General features: G+C 35.6%; 1 protein-coding gene across 4 annotated transcripts in view; it reads right to left on the reverse strand.

The window, feature by feature from the left end:
• Window positions 1-5,247: 5,247 nt before the first annotated feature.
• Window positions 5,248-19,674, reverse strand: part of STAM2 (signal transducing adaptor molecule 2) — a 46,980-nt gene continuing 32,553 nt past the window's right edge. For 3 of the 4 annotated variants that reach the window (XM_069080247.1, XM_069080246.1, XM_069080248.1), the window contains 3 exons: window positions 14,797-14,950; window positions 11,272-11,441; window positions 5,248-7,985 (listed from right to left, as the gene is read on the reverse strand). In XM_069080247.1, the coding sequence (XP_068936348.1) occupies window positions 7,757-7,985; window positions 11,272-11,441; window positions 14,797-14,950 (553 nt within the window). In that variant the 3' untranslated portion in view covers window positions 5,248-7,756. Of the gene's footprint in view, window positions 7,986-11,271; window positions 11,442-14,796; window positions 14,951-15,734; window positions 17,104-19,674 lie in introns of those variants that run through there. The other variant, XM_069080249.1, reaches the window with a different exon arrangement.

Genomic DNA, 19,674 nt, shown 5'->3' on the forward strand with positions numbered 1-19,674 from the left:
GTGTGTGTGTGTGTGTGTGTGTGTGTGTGTGTGTGTGTGTGTGTGTGGTCTGCTTGCTGTACAGAAAGTATTAAAGGGCAAGAGGAAAAGGTTTCTCTTTCACTCAGCCTTTTTTGCTGATGCATGAATTTATATATATATATATATATTTTTTTTTTTGTCTGACTGATTTGTTTTGTTTTTGCAAGCCTCACTTGTCAGCCAAAAGTCACTCAACATAGTAAGCAGCATTGGAACAAGATGCCAGCCCAAGCTTGTATTGGGGAAGCCAACCCCGCATGAGACCATGTTTTCCTAGGAGTTTTGAAGGTCATGTTCAACCAGCTAAAGCAACCCTTGGCCACATGCCTCTGTACTACATGCAAGGATGGCCATTTTCTAATGTGTGGAATTATCCAAAATGCATATGCAACCTTTAAGTGTCTGATTCTTGAATTAGTTCCCAAAACACCAAGAATTGTGTTTTACTTAAAATTAAGATCATTGGGGGCGGGGACATGCTTAGCAACTGTGGGAAGCAAGGAGATAAACTCAGGATGCTAAGGAGGAGAGTAAAAGAAGTAACATGAAGCCAGACATTTTTTTTTAAGTGCTCTGTTTTCTTATAGACTTGCAAATCTATAAATATTACATAGGGAATCCATTAAAGGAGGCATAGTAGCTTAAATCACTAACCTATTCCATCTTTGTTCTCACTGTTCACCTTGCCATCTGGGATTTTTTTATGGGATTAGTTTCATTTTTTAACAATCGTGTAGCTAATGTTGATGGATGAAATTACACGAATTATCGGTCCTTTCCTGTATCTTCCTGCTACTACCCTAGTCTATCTGAATAGTCAGAGCCACAGGGTATCAGAGGGGGGAGGAGGAGTTGTGCTGTCCTTTCAGTCATCACCAACTCATGACCCCATTTAGGGTTTTCATGGCAGATACTGGAGAGGTTCACCATTTTCTTCTCCAGCTCATTTTACAGATGAAGAAACTGAGGCAAACTGGGTTAAGTGACTTGCCCAGAGTCAAACAGCTAGTAAGCATCTGAGGTCAGATTTCAATTTAGGAAGATGAGTCTTCCTGACTTCAGACCATGTGCTCTATCCACCTATCCACCTATTACCCCTAAATGGGGGGAGGCTGGGAAGAAGGGGAACTTAGTTCATTTTATAGATGAGATTAAAACCTACAGACATTAAGTGATTTATCCAAGGTGACATAGCTAGTTAGTGGGAGAGCTGGTACTAGAAACTAGAGATCCAGGCTCCTTAAAAAAAAAAAAAAAGGTTATTTTCTCTTTGCATTACAGAGGGATCACTTACTATACTGTAATTCAATGACCCACAATTTCATCAACACAGTGTGACAGAGACTAGGCATGTCCCAAATCCTCTTTACAATAATGTAATTCGTATCTTAGTAACAAATTATTTTGAGGTGTGGTTGGTGATTAATATGTATAAATGTGATTTCATTTATAGGAATCTCCTTGTGAGAAAACCCTATCAATACTTATCACAGTCTTTAAAAGAGCTGCCTGAGTTACTGAAAGTAAGCTGACTTACACAGGGTCACACAACCAGTATATATCAAAGGCAGCTTCCTCACAAGATTCTGTATCCACTACTCCAAGCTGCTTGTGTATACGCTGTGTATGTCTATTTGTTGAATTGTGTGTAGCAGTATATTGAACTGATCATAGAACTTCCCAAGTGACTTTCCTTTAGAACAAATCTAACCATGTCACTCTCCTACTCAATGACCTCTGGTGGCTCCCTATTGTCTTTAGCATCAAATATAAACTCCACTATTTAGCTTTTAAAGCCTTGCACAACCTAACCTCAGCCTACCTTTCCAGTTTTATTGGACATTTCTCCCCCTCCCTAACATCCCAGATAATCTGGACTTTTCTGCACACTCAACTTCTCATCTTTGGATGCCTTTGGAGTTGCCATTTCCCATTCCTGAAATACCTTTCTCCACTTAACCTCAAAGAATCCCTCTCTACCTTTAAGACTCCTCTCAAGCACTACCTTCTACAAAGATTTTCTCATCTTCCCTGCCCCCCAACTCCTAGTACCTTCTCTCTAAAACTTTGTATTTAAACACTTTGCTTTTATTTTCTTTATATTTATTCTGTAAATACTTAGATGTATACTTCTTTGCCTCCCTCTTTAGAAGCTCCTTATAAGGAAGATAATTTCATTCTATTTGTATCACCAACACCTGTGCCTGACACTTAACAGACACTTAAATGCTTGTTGACTGAGCACCTGTCTCCTAGACCCTGGGCAAACAACATCAAAAGACATCTTCCCTGATCTCAGGGAGCTTACAGACTAGTTAGGGAGACCAGGATATGGATCACTGGCAACTGATTGGCAAAGACAGTAAGTACTACATGCTGTTCAGAGGTTATAAAAATCTCTAAGGCAATGGCTAGAGGAAGGGGTGGGTCCTGAAGGTGAAATTTACACTAAGTAATTCAGGCAAGAGGATTGATTAAACAAGGATACAGTCCAGTGTAGGTTTTGAGGAGGAATAAGCCTGCTAGATCAGACGTTTGATGAAGAGAAGATTGGAAACTAGGTAGGGAAAAGACAGTGGGAGGAATTCTGGAATACCAGGCTAAGGAATCTGGATTTGGTAGAGTGGAAAGAGGACTAGATTTAAAAGTTAGAAGCTTAGTGCAATGGAAAAGATCAGTCTTTGAAATGTAATGGATAGTTGGATAGAACTGGACCTGTGATTTCATTAGTGTAGGGTACTTCCCTTTACCAGTGATCACACCTTCGGAGCAGGGGACACTGAAAGGTTGTGACATGCCTAGGATCACACAGCCAGTATGTTGCAGGGGCAGATCTTGAACCTAGGCCTAGGCTTTTCAGGGTCTAGGGTTGGCTCTCTAATCACTACTCTATGCTACCTTTCATGAGTCACAGGATCTGGGTTCAAATGCTACCTCTGGTGCAATATTGTGTGACCTGAGGAAAGTCACTTAGCTTCCCTGGGCCTCACTTTTCCTTACCTATAAAATTAAAGGGTTGGACTAGATGACTTCTGAGGCTCCTTCCAGCTCTGTGAAGACATTTATAAATTATGTTACCTTGGGCGAGGTCACTTTTCTGGTCTTCATTGTATAGGAGCATAGATTTAGATCGTCTAGGTTTTTGTGACACATAAAGAACAAAGGTTACAGATAAGGATCCAAACCCAGGTCCTCTGACTCCAAATTGTTTTCTCCAACCTACCTCTTAAGATTCCATGAAAATGAAATGAAGGGGCTGTACCATTTGATGTCTGAAGCCCCTCCAAGCTCTAACAATTCTGTTATTATATGCCATGGCAGAGTGCATTTGAATCCCATCTCGGTCATTCAATGGGATTAAGAATACCTATTCTAGGGGGCAGCTAGATGGTGCACCGGCACTGGAGTCAGGAAGACCCGAGTTCAAATCCAGTCTCAGACACTTGACACACTTACTAGCTGTGTGACCCTGGGCAAGTCACTTAACCCCAATTGCCTTGCCTTCCCCCCTCCAAAAGACAAAAAACAAAAATATCTACTCTACCTACCTTTAAGAGTTTTTGTAAAACACAAATGATATGATGTATTTTAAAAGCATGCCACAAATTTTAAAATGCCACATAAATGTAGGTTGTTGCTAGCACACTAAAATTAATGGACAGGCACTGGTGGTTGTTTTTTCCTTAAGTGCTTTTATATCCATTATCTCATTTGATCCTCGGGGCCGCCAGGTGGCTCAGCCAGTTAAGAGCACTGGTTCCAGTGTCGGGATGACCTGGATCAAATCCTGGCTCAGATACTCAGCACCACACCCAGAAATAACTGGCCATGTAACCTTGAGCAAGTTACTTAACCCCAATTGCTTTAAAAAAAATTAAAAAAAAAAAAAGCTCAACCTGGATCATTTGATCCTCACCATGCCCTGTGAGGTAGACAGGGGTTTTATTAATACCTATACAGAAGAAAATGGATCACTCAGACAAGTTAATTTAGCCAAGGTTACTGACTTGAAAAAGTTGTTTTGGACAGTATGAGCAATTATACATGATTAACAAAATGCTAGTAATAAGGAAATTAGCTCACTTCAAAATATTACTTTTAAAAGGGACTTAAATTTCATATAAAAAATTTATAACCTACCATCTTTCTCTACTTTAAATAATTTTGCCGATTGCTAAATATAATATACTCTTTGTGGTAAGTCAAGATAGCCCTGATATGTTTACTAATTCTGAACTGGTAGTTCTTTTTTAAGGTAAATGGTATGTCATTAGAGGCAGCCAGATGGTAGGGTACCTATTTTGCATGTACTTCTCCCTGGGAAGACTGTAAATTCTTTAAGGGCTATTTCATTTTCTACTTGTATCTTTAGTGTCCAGTACCTGTTCAATAATTTTCAATAAATGAATGCTGAATTGAATGTTGTCTTTTTCCTGTTAGCAAAAATAACAGAATAGGTTGTTTCCTGTAATTACAAATAAATTAAATTAAATTAAAACCTCCTGCTATGATAAAGAAACAGATGGTGTGGAAGTACCTGGAACCAAGGGTCCTCTAAATAGATGATATAAAATGTCAGCAATGTCATCTTTCTTTTTCTAAATCTTCAAGTCTGATGATTTCCAAATTCAAATTTAGCTTGCCTAAATTAATATAAACCATTTTTCTTATGCTCTACTTCTGAAAAGGGAAAAAAATTACTAATTCTTAGTTGATAAAGTAATACAGATCCCCCTCCACTGCCCTCATCCCAGGCTCTCATCATACTACTAATGTATTAGTGCAAGGAAACATCAGGAAAAAGCCCTTCTATCAAAAGCATATGATGGCAAATTAATGTTTATTATTTGTAAAAATAAGCTTTCCCATCAAAATGACATTAAGAATTACTCTCCCGTTGTCAGGAGCTTTTAAAATTTATGTCCCTTAGTCAAAAATGAAGAAACAAACAAGAAAAAAATAGATCTACACCTTTTAAATGATAAACTTTCCTAATCAAGTGGCTTTAAAAAATCTGAGTACTAGAACTGCTATCTAGAGTATGTATAATTCAAGTGGTCAAATGAATAAATTGACTTACAAACATTACTTGAAGTTAAAAACTGAATATCACAGATGTTTAGGTAATTTTATAAACTGCCAAGTTAAAATTTTCAGTAGGTTTGAAATTATCCAAAATGGAAGAACACACACCCAATTTTAATTATTTTAACAGCCAGGAACAAATTATATACATTAATAATAAAATTAATTTTATTATAAAGTTTCAGGAATTCTTTCTAATGTAACAAGGTTGCATATGAAAAAGCAGAAGCGATTTATTTACTCCTGATATAAAACAGTAGGTATGTACTTAATGTAGAAATCTTAAGTTAGACAATTCCTTTGGCAGCAAACATTTAATTATGAACAGGACTTAAAATAAATACAATAATACATAAGATAGCGAAGGGGAAAAATCCCTATAACTCCTATAAACACCAAAAAAGCATGTAAAGACAGATATACCTTTTTTACACTATCTACAATCTGGATAAGTGGATTACACAATACACATTATTATAAGAAAGGAAATGGTATGCCAAATATAAAATTGTTATTTTTAATTTAAGAGGAAGTAAATACATCTGCACATGTATAAAATCCCACAGACAAATGCCCATATACAATATTTATATACATTTCACATGTTATAAAGAACTAAATTAGTCCAAAACTGCACTAGTTAACTCTTACTCGAATGATCCAAATTTAATGGATAGGGTAGTATTTTACTGGCTCAAAGACTATATTTGATTAAGCTTTATTCAGATATTCCAAATCACAATCGTACATGAAGAACTCATATATAAACACTAAAATAACTTTAATTAAATATTGTTTGGAGAAATTGTAAGTTCTACCATGTTTTCAAATAGTAACTATTAAGAACAGCAGCTTTTCAAATAAACTGTTTATTTTTTTAAACAGAAAAAATGTTAACAGAAAGTTAAGGTGCCATTTTAGGATACGTGTGTATATACACACACATATATTTAACTTCACATGGACAGAAAATATGGAATGGAAATCAGAATATGGAGCAACAAACACCAAACATTTCTTTTCAGTTATGTGTAACTAAAATAAGACAATGATTTGGAGTAGGCTTTCAAGTACTAATTTGCCTTTTTTCCCCTCTGAATGTAAACCAAGTATTGATCTCTTTTGTCCAGGATATAGTCACTTTGAAAAGGGAGCAAGCACATTACTGAATAATTCCTTTAACTAGATAAACAACAAAAAATTCGGTGAATTACCACCAAATAATTTTTGGTAGAAAGGATTATGGTAAAAATCACATGTAGAAATCTTGCTTCCATGCATACAACTATTTTCATTACTAAAGTTATGACCATTATTTTCCCCAGTGTAAACATCAGTTATTCATAATCATATTTATGTGTATTTTCTATTTTGTGTCTTATGAAGAAACTGCTAAATGAGGAAGTAGTGTGCAAATTTTCAGAAGGGACAACAAACCCCACATTCTTGAAATATATTACCCAACTCCTATAGTCTATAGGAAATATGAACACTATAAAACCACCTAAAATGCAGGCTTCCAGAAAACTGTCTGGGTAGTTTGTTAATCCACTGCATGCTATCACTCCAGGTGTTCAGAATGATGAACTAAAAGTAACGTCCAGTATTTTAAATGGGGTGACACATTTTGAAAGGTCAAAACACATTAAACAGAGGGCACATGCCATGCTTAACACACAACAAACACTTCAAATGATTAGGGTCCCTTAACACCAAGATAACTAGCAGTGAGCCTGATTTTCTCTCTGTAAGAAGTTTCTAACCCATGTCAAGATCGTTTTAAGGAATTACAGACACTTAACATGCAAGATAAATCCATATAGCAGAGAGGGCATAAAATTAGGTCAGGTCTTCACTAGGGAATGGCTTTATTGGCCAAAAAGAGCCATTATGACAATTCTCCACTCTATGGACCCCAGAAGGAAATTAAATGCTTTTCTCTAGCAAACAGAAACAAGATTTAGGGGTAGTCTTTTACCTACTGTTGGTAGGACTGTTCTTTAGAAGTAAGTGTTTCTTTCACATTTTTCTATTTACAATGGTCCTCATACTGCAAAACAATTTTCATCTCCTAATTCATGTTTGTTTCAACAGATAATGATGCTACTCGTACAAGTCAAAGCCAAATTTCCAGTAGCAAAAACAAAACTGCAAATTAGCTAAGGTAGATGTTTTAAATGAAAAGATGTTTAAATTTTAGAATAAGAATGTGGAAAATGCTAAGCCACAATATGCAGACAAAATATTTAAATAGATGAAAGTGCCCTCCCAAGTACATTTTAAAAAGAAAGTTTTTTTTTTAAAGCATGTCAATGACTGACAATGCTAAAAAAAAAAAAAAAAGACTAACATTCAAAAGGCTACTTAGTACTTGTCAAAAAATTCTATATGGAATTTTTTAAGCTAGAGTAAACTAACTTAAGTTATCTTTAAGTCACCTCTGAAAAAATAGTCTAACATAACTAATTACTTCAAAAATTGCTTCATGTCAGGGGCGTAGGGAGGTAAGCAAGATTTTTGTGCTTTACTTGTGGTCCTTCTGAGTTGAGAGAAAAATGGTTGTATTTTTATATCATTCTTAGATGACTTGAATCATAAGGGTTGAGCAATATACTTATGAATGTTTTCAAGACTATGCCTGGTCTGTTTTTTAAAGGAGAGGTTGCTGATGATAATTTGTTTGCTGTTGTGCAACTGAATGAGCTGGAACTGTCACAGGCAAGCCTGCTACTTGAGGCAAACTGGATGTAGTGTTCTGATAAGATGACATATCCACAGACATTCCCATCTGCTGTGTGTAAGAAGCTGGAAGAGTAGCTGATTGAAGGGTAGAGTTCTGGTTCATATATGTGGGATTGGAAACTGTATCTACTCCAGTGCTGAAAACAAAACAGAAAAAAAAAAACATTTTAACAATTAACTATTTCACTAAGACCAAGTTATTTTCTTATATAAAATTCCAGGCAGAAAGATCAGTCATTTTGCAGTCTTGTAGAGAATGAGCATTAGACGGTATCAGGAGACCTGGCTCCCACTGCCAGATCAGACATACAACAGCTGTGGGACCTTGGGCTAATTCCTTTTCAAGACCTCAGTTTTCACAACTATAAGGAGGGAATGGACTGGGCAGATGCCTTCCAAGGACCTCTGAAATTTCTTCTAATTTAAACATTCATTATTACTTTTCAATGATTTAGTTTTCAAAACTCAATAGGTATTTTGTTCTAAAAGTTAATTATTCCTATATGAGAACAATGGATTCCTTATTCTGGTTGTCAGCTACTAAAAACACAAATTTTAACATCCAAAGGAAAAAAGGAAATAGGAAAAGACAAAAGACACACGCTTAATTTTTTTTCCTCCAATGATCTTAATAACCCAGAAAGCCAAGCCATGCAACTAGAGTATCATTCTGATTTTGGTCTCAGAAGGAGGAGGTGGCTGGCCTGCTAATTCTTTTATAAGAAATAGTCCTTAACATCTTAAATACAATCATTGCATGAAGAGCCTCCCCTATACCTACCCCTCCACAGCACAAAGGCACCACAATGAACATTAAGGTCATTTCATCTCTATTTCTCTGGCATACAAATGTGTTCTGTAGTAGACAAAGGTTTTAAGATCTGTTCTCAGCACCAAACTATGTAAGACTGGGCTAAGTTTCACAATCTTCTTAGGATGGCCATGACAAGAAGACTACATCATACAGTGATCACAGAGTGATACAATAAGGAAATCTGATAAAAATCACCCCTAAAACCAGAATATGGGCTTATTCTCATACTTCCTCTTCCTATGGTACATATTTCATAGAACCACCCTCATTATGAACTAGGACTTGTGAAATCTAGTTCAATTCTTGTCATGTCATGGATGAGTGTGAGGTCCAAAAAGGTAAAGTGGCAGAGCCAGTATTGGCTCACAGGTCTCTGACTTTGTATAGCTTGTTCTTTCCATTACTCCACATTTTCACCTTTAAGAATAATTCTTAGGAGGCGGCTAGGTGGCACAGTAAATAGAGCAGCGGCCTTGGAATCAGGAGGACCGGAGTTCAAATCCGACCTCAGACACTTAACACTTACTAGCCATGTGACCTTGGGCAAGTCACTTAGCCCCAACTGCCCTACTTTCCCCCTCCAAAAAAAAAAAAAGAAAGAAAGAAAAACAGAATAATTCTCACCCACCCAACCTAAGATGGAAGCAATCTCTCCTTCTGACCTATTAGAACACTTTTTGGGCACCTGTTTAGTGGTACTTACACAATTTATGTTATATTATTATAGTTATAGGTACAGGTCTAATCTCCCAAATATAAACTCTCTGTGGGCAGAGACTAGTACATGATACAGCTCCCTATCCCAACAGTTCCTGGTGCAATACTGTGGATACAGTAGTTGTTCAATAAATTAAATCAATTCAACAATTCACTTCAACAAAGGTAGCTATTAGGGACCTTTTATGAGCAAGGCAATGTACAAGGTCCTAAGGAGACAAAAACAAAAACAAAATGTCCCTCTTCTCATGCAGTTTATGTCCTCCTGGGGAGGGGACATAAAGGAGGATACAATATATACTTCAGTAAATACAAACTAATTTCTCCAGTGGGAGAGAGTGTTAGTATAGGGGAAAGAGGGAAATCAATAATGGTGTCATGAATAAGATACCTGAGCTGTGCTTTGAGAAAGGTTAGGGACTCTATGAAGTGCATGATAACCCACATATTATATATATTTATATATATATATATAAAATATATATATAAACCCACATGTGTAAAGGTAGGAAAACATTATGCACAAGAAAAATGGCTAAAAGGTCAGTCTGACTGCAACAGAAGGTAGTGTGAAATCAGACAAGAAAGATAAACAGGAGTCAGATTGTGGAGGCCTTTAAATGCCAAGTTGATTTGTTTTATTTTAGGGGTAACTGGGAGTCAATGAAGCTTTTTGAGCTGGGGAAGGATGGAGGAATGATATCAGATCTGTGTTTGGGTCATTTTAATCTGGTAGCTATGTGCATAAATAAACTGCAAAGGTGAAAGGCTGGAAGCAGAGCGGTGAATTAAAAGGTTATTATAATAGGGTAGAGGCTGTGTGAGTCGAAAAGCAGCACAGATGCAAGAAATGTTAATGAGACTTGGCAACTGACTGCATAAGAAAATTGATGGCTAATGAAGAGCTGAAGATAAGTCTAGATGATTAGTACGTAATGGTTCTCCCAAAGCAGAAAGGGAAATAGGAAAAAAGGATGGCTTTGGAAGAAAATAGAAAAAGTTTCAATCTGGACAGGCTTGAGTTTTAGATCCTATGGGATGTACCAGTGGAGACATTCAGTAGGCAGTTGCTGGGGTTGTAGCTCAGTAGAAAGATTATGATTGGATGTGTAGACTTGAGGAATGTCCATGATGAAGGAAAAAAATTCTAAAAACTAAATTAATTTTCTCTACTACTGGTTGTACTTCAACTTATTTTTGCATTTCAATAGGCTTCCAGTGCTTCCCAATATCATGAAAGTTCATTTTGAACTCAAACCCAAATAGGCACTGGATGATTTAAAGTAACACCAAAAATTAATTTAAAATAAGAATTTAGAGGACATCGTATTATAGAACTTAGAGAAGGGAGGAACTGCAAGATGATCTGCACGAATGACTTAACACAATTAACATTTTGGTAATAGTTTAGACAATTTTCTAATTTAAGGAATCAAGACTTACTGATTTTTAGGATACTGAAAAAGGGAGGAAAATTTACCCAAAATTTTGCCGAAAAAATATGAACAAATTTGGATTGAAATAGAAGAAAAGGTGATTTAACTACTTTTTCATTCTTTGGCTCCTAGTAACCAGCCATTATAGATGCTATACTTGATTAATTAGGGTGGTTAAAGATTAGTGCTGAAAAGGACATGGTCTTGGGCTTGATGTTTATAAGGACACTGCCTTTTGTACTGTTCCAGCACTGAAAACTACGTTGACCAAGAGTAGCCATCTCACAAAGAGAACACAAATCCATAATTCCTGCATAAAAAGCTAAAAACAAAACGAAAACCATGAACAGTTTGGCAGCATAATTATTAAAAAAAGGGGGAAGGGCTACAAAGTTTAATTCTGAGTCTTAGAAATTAATTTATTTAAGAAAAATACAAATCCTGTCAAAAACTCACCTTAAATATGGAGTGTGAGCAGGCTGTGTTGTTACTGAGGAATTTATATTTGGAGGCAGAGATCTCAGAGGGCCAATGTGATCTGGTCCCAGACTATATCCTTGGGGAATGGTGACTTGATGAATGCCCTGAACCATGTAGTTTCCACCATGGTGTTGGCCAGGATATGCCTATTAACCAAACAAACAACTTCATTCAGTGGTTTCTGTGATTGTGATTTAAACCAAAAAACATCAATGAAGCAAAAATACTGTAGTAGTATAGGTAGTTCCAAGTCTCTTCTATCAACTTACCTACCCAGAAACGTGTGGTGTTTGATTTTGTAGGCTCCCTCAATGGAGAGCTTCCAAGTCCTAGTGCCAAGTCTATGCCTAGTTTTATTGTTGGTTTTTTTTGTAGGTGGCGGGCTGGAAGGTATTTTCTGCTGGAGTTCATCCAAGCTGTCTCTTATTAGAAAAAAGACTTGCTGACAAGCCACACAAAACGGTGCACTCCCTCGAAGGGAAGAAGGACCATCACTTCTTTTTATGCCACTAGAACTGAATGCCTCTGCTGTGACCCACACAGCCCCTCCCTTCCAAAGAAGAAGCACAAAGTAATGGTATCAGTTATAGATAGGGAGAAGAACCATGTAGATGGTTTCTCTCTGACTTTTTCCTTCTTTTCTTTTACTAACTAGATACCCAATCTAGAATGAAAACAACTAGCACAAGTAACAGTTGAAGGTAAAGGTTTCTACTTTTATTAAAAATTGGCAATAATTAAGCTATAAGGTATTTTGGCAAAACATTTGTTTTGGGGTTTTTTTTTTGTTTGGTTAATCTAATTTCAAAGGAAAAAATACCTCATGTATCTGTGCTTAATAAATAGCAAATAATAAGGACTATTCTCTCTTCAATTCTAAATATGCTTATTTTTTCTATATTTATTTTCCCTCAAGTACATGTAAAAATAATCTTTAACTTTTTAAAAAATTCTGAGTTTTAAGGGGCGGCCAGGTGGCTCAGCGAGTAAGAGCACTGGCTCCAGTGTTGGGGATGACCTCGGGATCAAATCCGGGCTCAGATACTTAGCACCACACCCAGAAATAACTGGCCATGTAACCTTGAGCAAGTTACTTAACCCCGATTGCTTTAAAAAAAAATTTCTGAGTTTTAAATTCTCTTCCTTCTGTTCTTCCTTCCTACGTTTATGTTCCCCCCCCTCACTGAAATGGAAAGCAATCTTATATAAGCTGTACAAGAGCAATCATGACATATTAGTTATTTTGTGGAAGAAAACTTGAACCAAAAAGAAAAAAGAAAAACTCAGTTCCTCCTCTGTAGGTGGACAGAATTTTTCATCTTGAGTCCTTTGAGATAGTCTTGGATCATTATATTGCTGAAAATAGCTAAGTCATTCACAGTCATTTGTCATATAATATTGCTATTATAGTATACAATGGTCTCCTGGTTCTGTTCACTTCACTTAGCATCAGTTCATGTAAATCTTTCCAGGTTTTTCTCAAATCAGTCTGCTCATTATTTCTTATAGCACAATAGTATTCCATTACAATCACATACCACAACTTGTTCAGCCATTCCCTCAATTTCCAATTCTTTGACACCAAAATAAAAAGCTGCTATACAAATGTATTGTATAAATGGGTCCTTTTCCTAAGTTTGCCTATTCTTGCTACAACATATTGCACCACTGCAAAATATTTTTAACTTTTAAAATTAATGTTGGTTTAAATTATACTTTCATACCAAATGAATATCTTTAAGTGCTATACATTATTTTTATAGCAATCATTCAACAACCCTTTAAGAGCAAACTGAGATTATGCAAAAATGGCTTTCTTCCACACTACTGCCATATATATGTATATGTACATATATATACACATGTGTGTATATGTATTTTGGAAATCAGAATACACAGATAAAAGGTAGTCATTGACAGGGCCCTTTGAGCATCCTTGATATTCTTTTGCAGGAATACTTCTGGAATGCATTATGAAGGAGGAACAGTACCTTTTACAGGGTAATGTAGCAAATCAAATTCATATTAGGCTGTCTTTAAAAAAATGATTTGTGGGAAAAGTCTGGAAACAAAATCAGTACTCTAACTGAACACAAAAGCTAGATATGAGATTGAAAAACATTCCTTTTCAGGAACTGATGGTCACAAAAATGCTATACAGTTTTATCCAACAGTAGTGTAGACAACTCTGTTTTGTTCCATTTTTCTAACAGCAGAAAGCATCATCTTTGAAAGACAATTGTGATACTGAATAAACTCCAGCTGTCTTTTGCACCCAGAACTCTTTTCCACCTACAAATGTAATAAACCTTTCATCATTTTCAAAAATTTAGGGCATGACATATTGGTTAAGTACATCCTCTGTGATGTGGCAGTTACCATAGTAACTATTCTTTTTTCACTAAACAATTAACAGTCATGTAAAACACACCTAAATTATGTACCCACACTCTACCTTTTCTCTTTAGTGTCTGAAGGAGACTTCCATTTTTGTTTTGGTAAAATAACATATAACCTATATGTTCCAAAATATTTATAGCAGTTCTCTCTGTGGTAGCAAAGTACTGGAAATTGAAGGGATGCCTATCAATTGGGGAACAGCTAAACAAATTGTGGTATATGATTGTGATGGAATACCACTGCACTATAAGAAATGATGAACAGGTTGATTTTAGAAAAACATGGAAAGACTTACATGAAATTATAAAGAGTAAAATGAGCAGAAACAAGAAAATATATATAGTAATAGCAATATTATTCGAAGAATAATTGTGAACTAAATTATTCTGAGTATTATAAATATTCAAATAAACCACAAAGGACCTACAAAGGAAGATACTATCCACCTTTAGAGAAAGACCAACAAATATTAGTATGCTTTGTATGTTTTTACATGTTTCTATATCTGTGTCAAATGGTAGCCTTCCCTAGTGCAAGGCTGGGGTGGTGGGGAGACAGACAGCTTGGAACTTAAAAAAAAATTGTTTTTAAACCACATGTATTATGTCCATTGAAGTTCACTTTGAATGTAATTACGTTTGAAAAGGCTTTAAAATGAGGTTAATTATTTTATGTGGCTGGAGAAATCAGTCTCATTACTTTATAGTCACACGACTTATTTTTTTACTCCACATCAATGTGAACAAGTTTAATGATTTTAAAACCTTATTGTTTATTTTGGTCTTTATTTACAGACCAAGAAAAAATGATCATTTATACCTGGTTCATCAATATAATTCACAAATACCTGAAGACTGTGTTTCTGCAAAAATTACATTTAATAAATCAAAGGAATCTATCACCTTCTACATTGGAAGTCTTTTTTCAAGTTAGAAAACTAATATACATTAATGAAATCTTAATATCTAATTCTAAATTTTTCAATTGCATGCAGTTACTACAATTTAACACTGCAAAGGATAAATCTTAATACTCAAATTGCCTTTAAACCAAAACAAAATACCACAACAAATAAGTGACCCCCTCCCAAGGTATACTCACTTGAACTGGGACACCAGCTGCTGTAGGTGGATAATGTGCTGGAGGATGGAGCTTTGAGTAGACTGAATACACAGGTGCTTCATTCACCAACTTGTTGTACAATTCTAAAGCTTCTAGGACTTTTACATTCAATTCAGATAATTCTGAATGTTTCCTGTTTTGGGGGCGAGGGGGAGAGACAAAAGGTGCTTTACGAATCTCCTTATTTCATCTGCTAGACAATTTATTTTTAAAACTTAGCACAGTTAAAAAAGTCTTAACTTAAAAGACGAGTCAGTAAGGAAATAAGGAGAAAAAATAACTCATCTACAATTTTCAGTTCTTAAAATATCTAATTCTGGAGAACATTTTGTGCCTTAAAAATTGTAGACTATCATAACATAATATTTAGATGAAGGCATGATTTAATAATATCATAGAAACTCCTAAGAGACAGCAATCAACTCATCCTTCTTGTATCACGAATATATATTAAATATAACAGGTTTTAGGTAACCATTCTATTAGGAACAACAATGATTTGATGGCTTAACCTCCTGATCTTGATTACAGATCACAGTATAGGGCAGAAGAGAAGGAGCCTTGACCTTGGTATGAAATGAAATATATGTGAAATGAAAACATATTTATGAAATTCAAATACCTCTTCACTTATTAATAACTATTAGTGGTGTGATATATAACCTATAGCAAACTGCTTGTCACTTTTAGGGAAAAGGAAAAGAGGCAGGGGAGAAATCTGGAACTCGATTTTTTTTTTAAATGAATGTTAAAAATGTCATTACATGTAATTAGAAAAAATAAAATACTATTAAAAACTATTAGTAGTGTGAAGAAGATAAAACATCAAATCTAAAATAGGGGATTAATTCTGAAAATGCAGGTGAAAACAAGACCCTAAGTAAGTAAATGAATCTACTAACTGTTCTTTGTTATTCATGGATAGTGAGAGACTTCTTTTTCTTTCTTTCTTTTGGTGGAGAAATGTGAATACACAAAATATTCCTACAGTAACTAAATTCTCAAATGTGAACAGTTTTGATTATAAACTAAACAGTCAATTCCAGTCTTATAAGCTTATTTGGGGCAAATTCTTCTCTTAGTCTACACAAATGGCTCCCTTTTAACATTCATTTTAATGTAAAAGTAGCATAAATTTTTTTATATTACTATAATTTAAGTGGTCCAAAAAATTTTCAATTCTTAAAATGACCAACTTTTAAGACTATTTGTTCTTTTAAAAATCCTCATGTTGTTTTTGCAATGGATTTTATTACCCCAGTTTTTTAATAATGGCTTTAGACAGTCCAGGATTTGCCTAATCCTATATGAATAGTCCAATTTCAATACAAATTTTGGGCAAATCAAGATCTTACCAGATATATGCATGTGCATACAAACACACACATAATTAACAAATAATCTGGTCTACTTTCTTCTGAAGCAAAGAAAACAGTAAATTAATTTAGGTATCCTATCCAAGTTAACTATTATCATTCAAGGTATTAGCGTCCACCACAACTGATGTGACTGAAATGTGAATTTCACAGACTATAAGGGTTTCAGGGAATTCTTTTGCAGCTAACCCATATGGCTACTTTCTCATCTCCAGAAATCTTATTAAGAATGATCTATACAGAAGTAGGAATAATAAAAATTAATCATGTTTGCAAAAAGCTTCCTTTACAAAAACCTCAGGAGGTTTTATGAAATGAGATAACCTATAAAACATGCTTTTCAAATCTTAGAGAACCTCATATACATTAGTTATTATTGTTTATGGATCTTAAGAAAAACATTTTAATCAGTAATATAAAATGGAGCTTTAAAGGTTCTCCTCAAGAGATTTCTCTCTTCCAAAAGTAGTATTTTTGAAGACTCTATAACAGAAATGATGATAGAGATTACTTTGTTCAACAATCTGCTAATATTTGTTTATCAAAGGTATTCATGAGTGTCATGGAAGATATCAAGCATAAATTCCAAATGGAAAAAAAAGTTCCCTGTTGATGACTGTAAGGGGGATTTTAGTGTGTGTGAAGTGGATTTCTGTTATTATTTCTTAGAGTTCAGTTTCCCAGGATCCAGAGCCATAACAATCTCTTGTTCCAGGTATTAGATATGAGTAGTTCTCACGATTATGGTTCAAAATATCTCCACCATGCTTACACAGCATTATGTAATGATAAATAATATAAACATTTGTACTTAAATTGTAAACTTCCATTGCGACTGCACAGTGAGATACAGGGATGAGGTAACACTTCTGAGGCCATTGTTGACAATATGCCTTCTTTCTCTGTTGCTCTATAAAGCAGATGGACACTGGTCAAGGAGTTAGGAACCCTCAGGGTTGAATGTACAAGCTGGAATGCTGTGTATATTTTTGCCTTAACTCGCCCCTCCTGAGGCTTGAGGGGATTTAGGGGAGTGTACAATCTGTGCCTGTCTTGATTGACCCCATGGAGAGGTAGGGGTAGTTGCTCCCCCCGCTAGCCACTGGCCCCTGAGAGAATGGTGATTAGGGAATGCTATAGAAGTTGGTGCTTCCATTATCAGCAACCCTTTTGAGAAGATTAGACTAGAATAAAATAAGATTATTAACCCCTTTGAAGCTGCCTTAGTGTCTTTCCTGTCTGACCAGATCAAGAGTAAACCTGTGCTAGCAGCCTTCCTATGTGCTAGTGTTATCTGTCTTAGAGTGACATGGTTCTCCAAACTGTCCTATATGCAAATGATGGCATAGAACTGTGTTGAAAACTACCATTATTACTTAGCAAAATTTATAGTACTGTATAAGAGTTTATTCTAATGACCCACATAAGAAAAACAAAATGGATGAGAAATATAATATAAGCTGGTTCTTATAGGATGAAATTTGGGGACTGAAGGTGAAGAAGCAGAAATGAATAATGTGAGGGTCAATAAGGTGATGGACCCCAAGTAAAATCAAGGGTAAATGTAGGGGAACAGTGACAAATAAGTATGATGGCAGAGTGGAGTTGGTTACATTCTTTCTCATATAACTGATCTAAATCTTTACTGGACTTAAAATGTAAGTCTGCACCACTTCTTTACATTATTTACATAATTTCTCCTTCTTGCTCCCATCCTAATTATATTAATTATATAGAACTCCCACTACCACCTCCGTAGGGCTAAAATTCACCCTTTTAACTTTCTTTAGAATGGCTTATTCTAGCTGCCCTTCCTGCTGGTACTACATATTCAAAAGATTCAAAATAGAGCTTCTAAAATTTAAGATTTGTCTTGATTTTTCTTTCTCCATGAACTGAATCACCATATTCCCAGTCATGCAAGCTTCAAAACTCAGGACTCATATTTTAACATTCCCCTTTTCCTTAATCCCCACACCTAGTCAGTCAGCATTTCTTGTTGATTGCACACTATCACTTTCATCTGTGCCTGCCTCATTATTTCCACTATCTAGTTCTGACCTACATTACCTCTTTCATAGACTATCACAGGAGGCAAATTCAACTCAATACAAAGAATAACTTTTAAAACAATAAAGAGTTGTCCCAAAATGGAATGGTCTGCTTTTAGAAATATTATTCTCCCTTCACTGGAAGTCCTAGGCTGGAATAGCACATATCAAGCATTTAGAGAGACTCAAGCTCTGGATTAGCAATAGATGAGATGACTTTTGAGGTTCTATCCATTTTCTGAGACTCTTTCATTCTAAAATCTCCCAGTTGGTCTCTTGATTCTAATCTTTCCCCTCCAATCTAGCTTATATGATATCCCTGACAAAATAACCCTCCTAAGGCACAAAACTGATCAAATATTTGTGTTCAAAAACGTTCAAGGGCTCCCTAATGAGTAAAATACATACTCCTTAGGTTGACCTTAAAGGCTTTTATGATTTACATTTTAAGTCTTATCTCCCAGTACTCACATTCATGTACTCCAGCCAAACAATTTATTCAAGGGTTCCCTCCCCTTTAATGCTTATATGCCTTGGTTCACACTATTCCTTCTGCCCAGAATGCTCTATCTCTTCCCATTCTTTTCAGTCCAAATCCTACCCACCCTTTCAGGCTAAGTCTGAATGCTTCTTTCTCTATTAAAATCTTCTCTGGTCTTCCCAGGAAAAGGTAATTTTTCTGCCTAGTAAACTCACTAAGTACTTTCTACTACACCAGCAATACTGTTTATCTTGTATTACAATTATCTGTGAGGTAGCTGTGGGAAAGGTAGATGGTGCAGTAGAGCTTACAGTCAGAAAGACCTGAATTCAAATCCAGCCTCACAAACTTCCTGGATGTGTGACTTTGAGCAAGTCACTTAACCTTTGTTTCTCACTGGAGCCTGAAATGCCAAACTACTCCAGTGTCTTTGCCAAGAAAACCCCATGGACAGAGGTCCACAGGGTCACAAAAAGTAAGACACAACTGAAAGGAATGATCACCACCACCACTATTTGCATACCAACTATATCTCCTGCCAGAATGTCAGCTTCCAATGATCAAAGCTATCCAATGCTTATCTTTATAAGCAACCACCACATTTTCTTGTAAATTGCAAGAATACAACCAATTTTTTTTTATTAACACAATGCTCTCAAGAGAAGTAAATTCTCCTTCTATCATCACCAGATACACTTAATACTCGTCCTGTAGAAGTAGGAAAAGATTATCCTCTTATTTAGCAACTGCTTGTAAAGCAAACATCTGAAAAGACGGTAGCTATGAAAAAAGAACTTTGAACTAGTCTAAAAAGGAAGTGATTCATGACAGTGACCTGACCAAGATCTATGTTCTATGTTTATAATAGCTCTTATCTAAGAAAGTAAAACTGAACCCCAATGAGCAAATACTACATACAAATAAACATTTTTTAACACTTGCTTCTAAA

Source organism: Petaurus breviceps, unplaced genomic scaffold (assembly GCF_028583685.1).
Source record: "Petaurus breviceps papuanus isolate PSGF00001 unplaced genomic scaffold, PetGlider_PUasm1.0 91133, whole genome shotgun sequence".
NCBI classification, from domain to species: domain Eukaryota; kingdom Metazoa; phylum Chordata; class Mammalia; order Diprotodontia; family Petauridae; genus Petaurus; species Petaurus breviceps.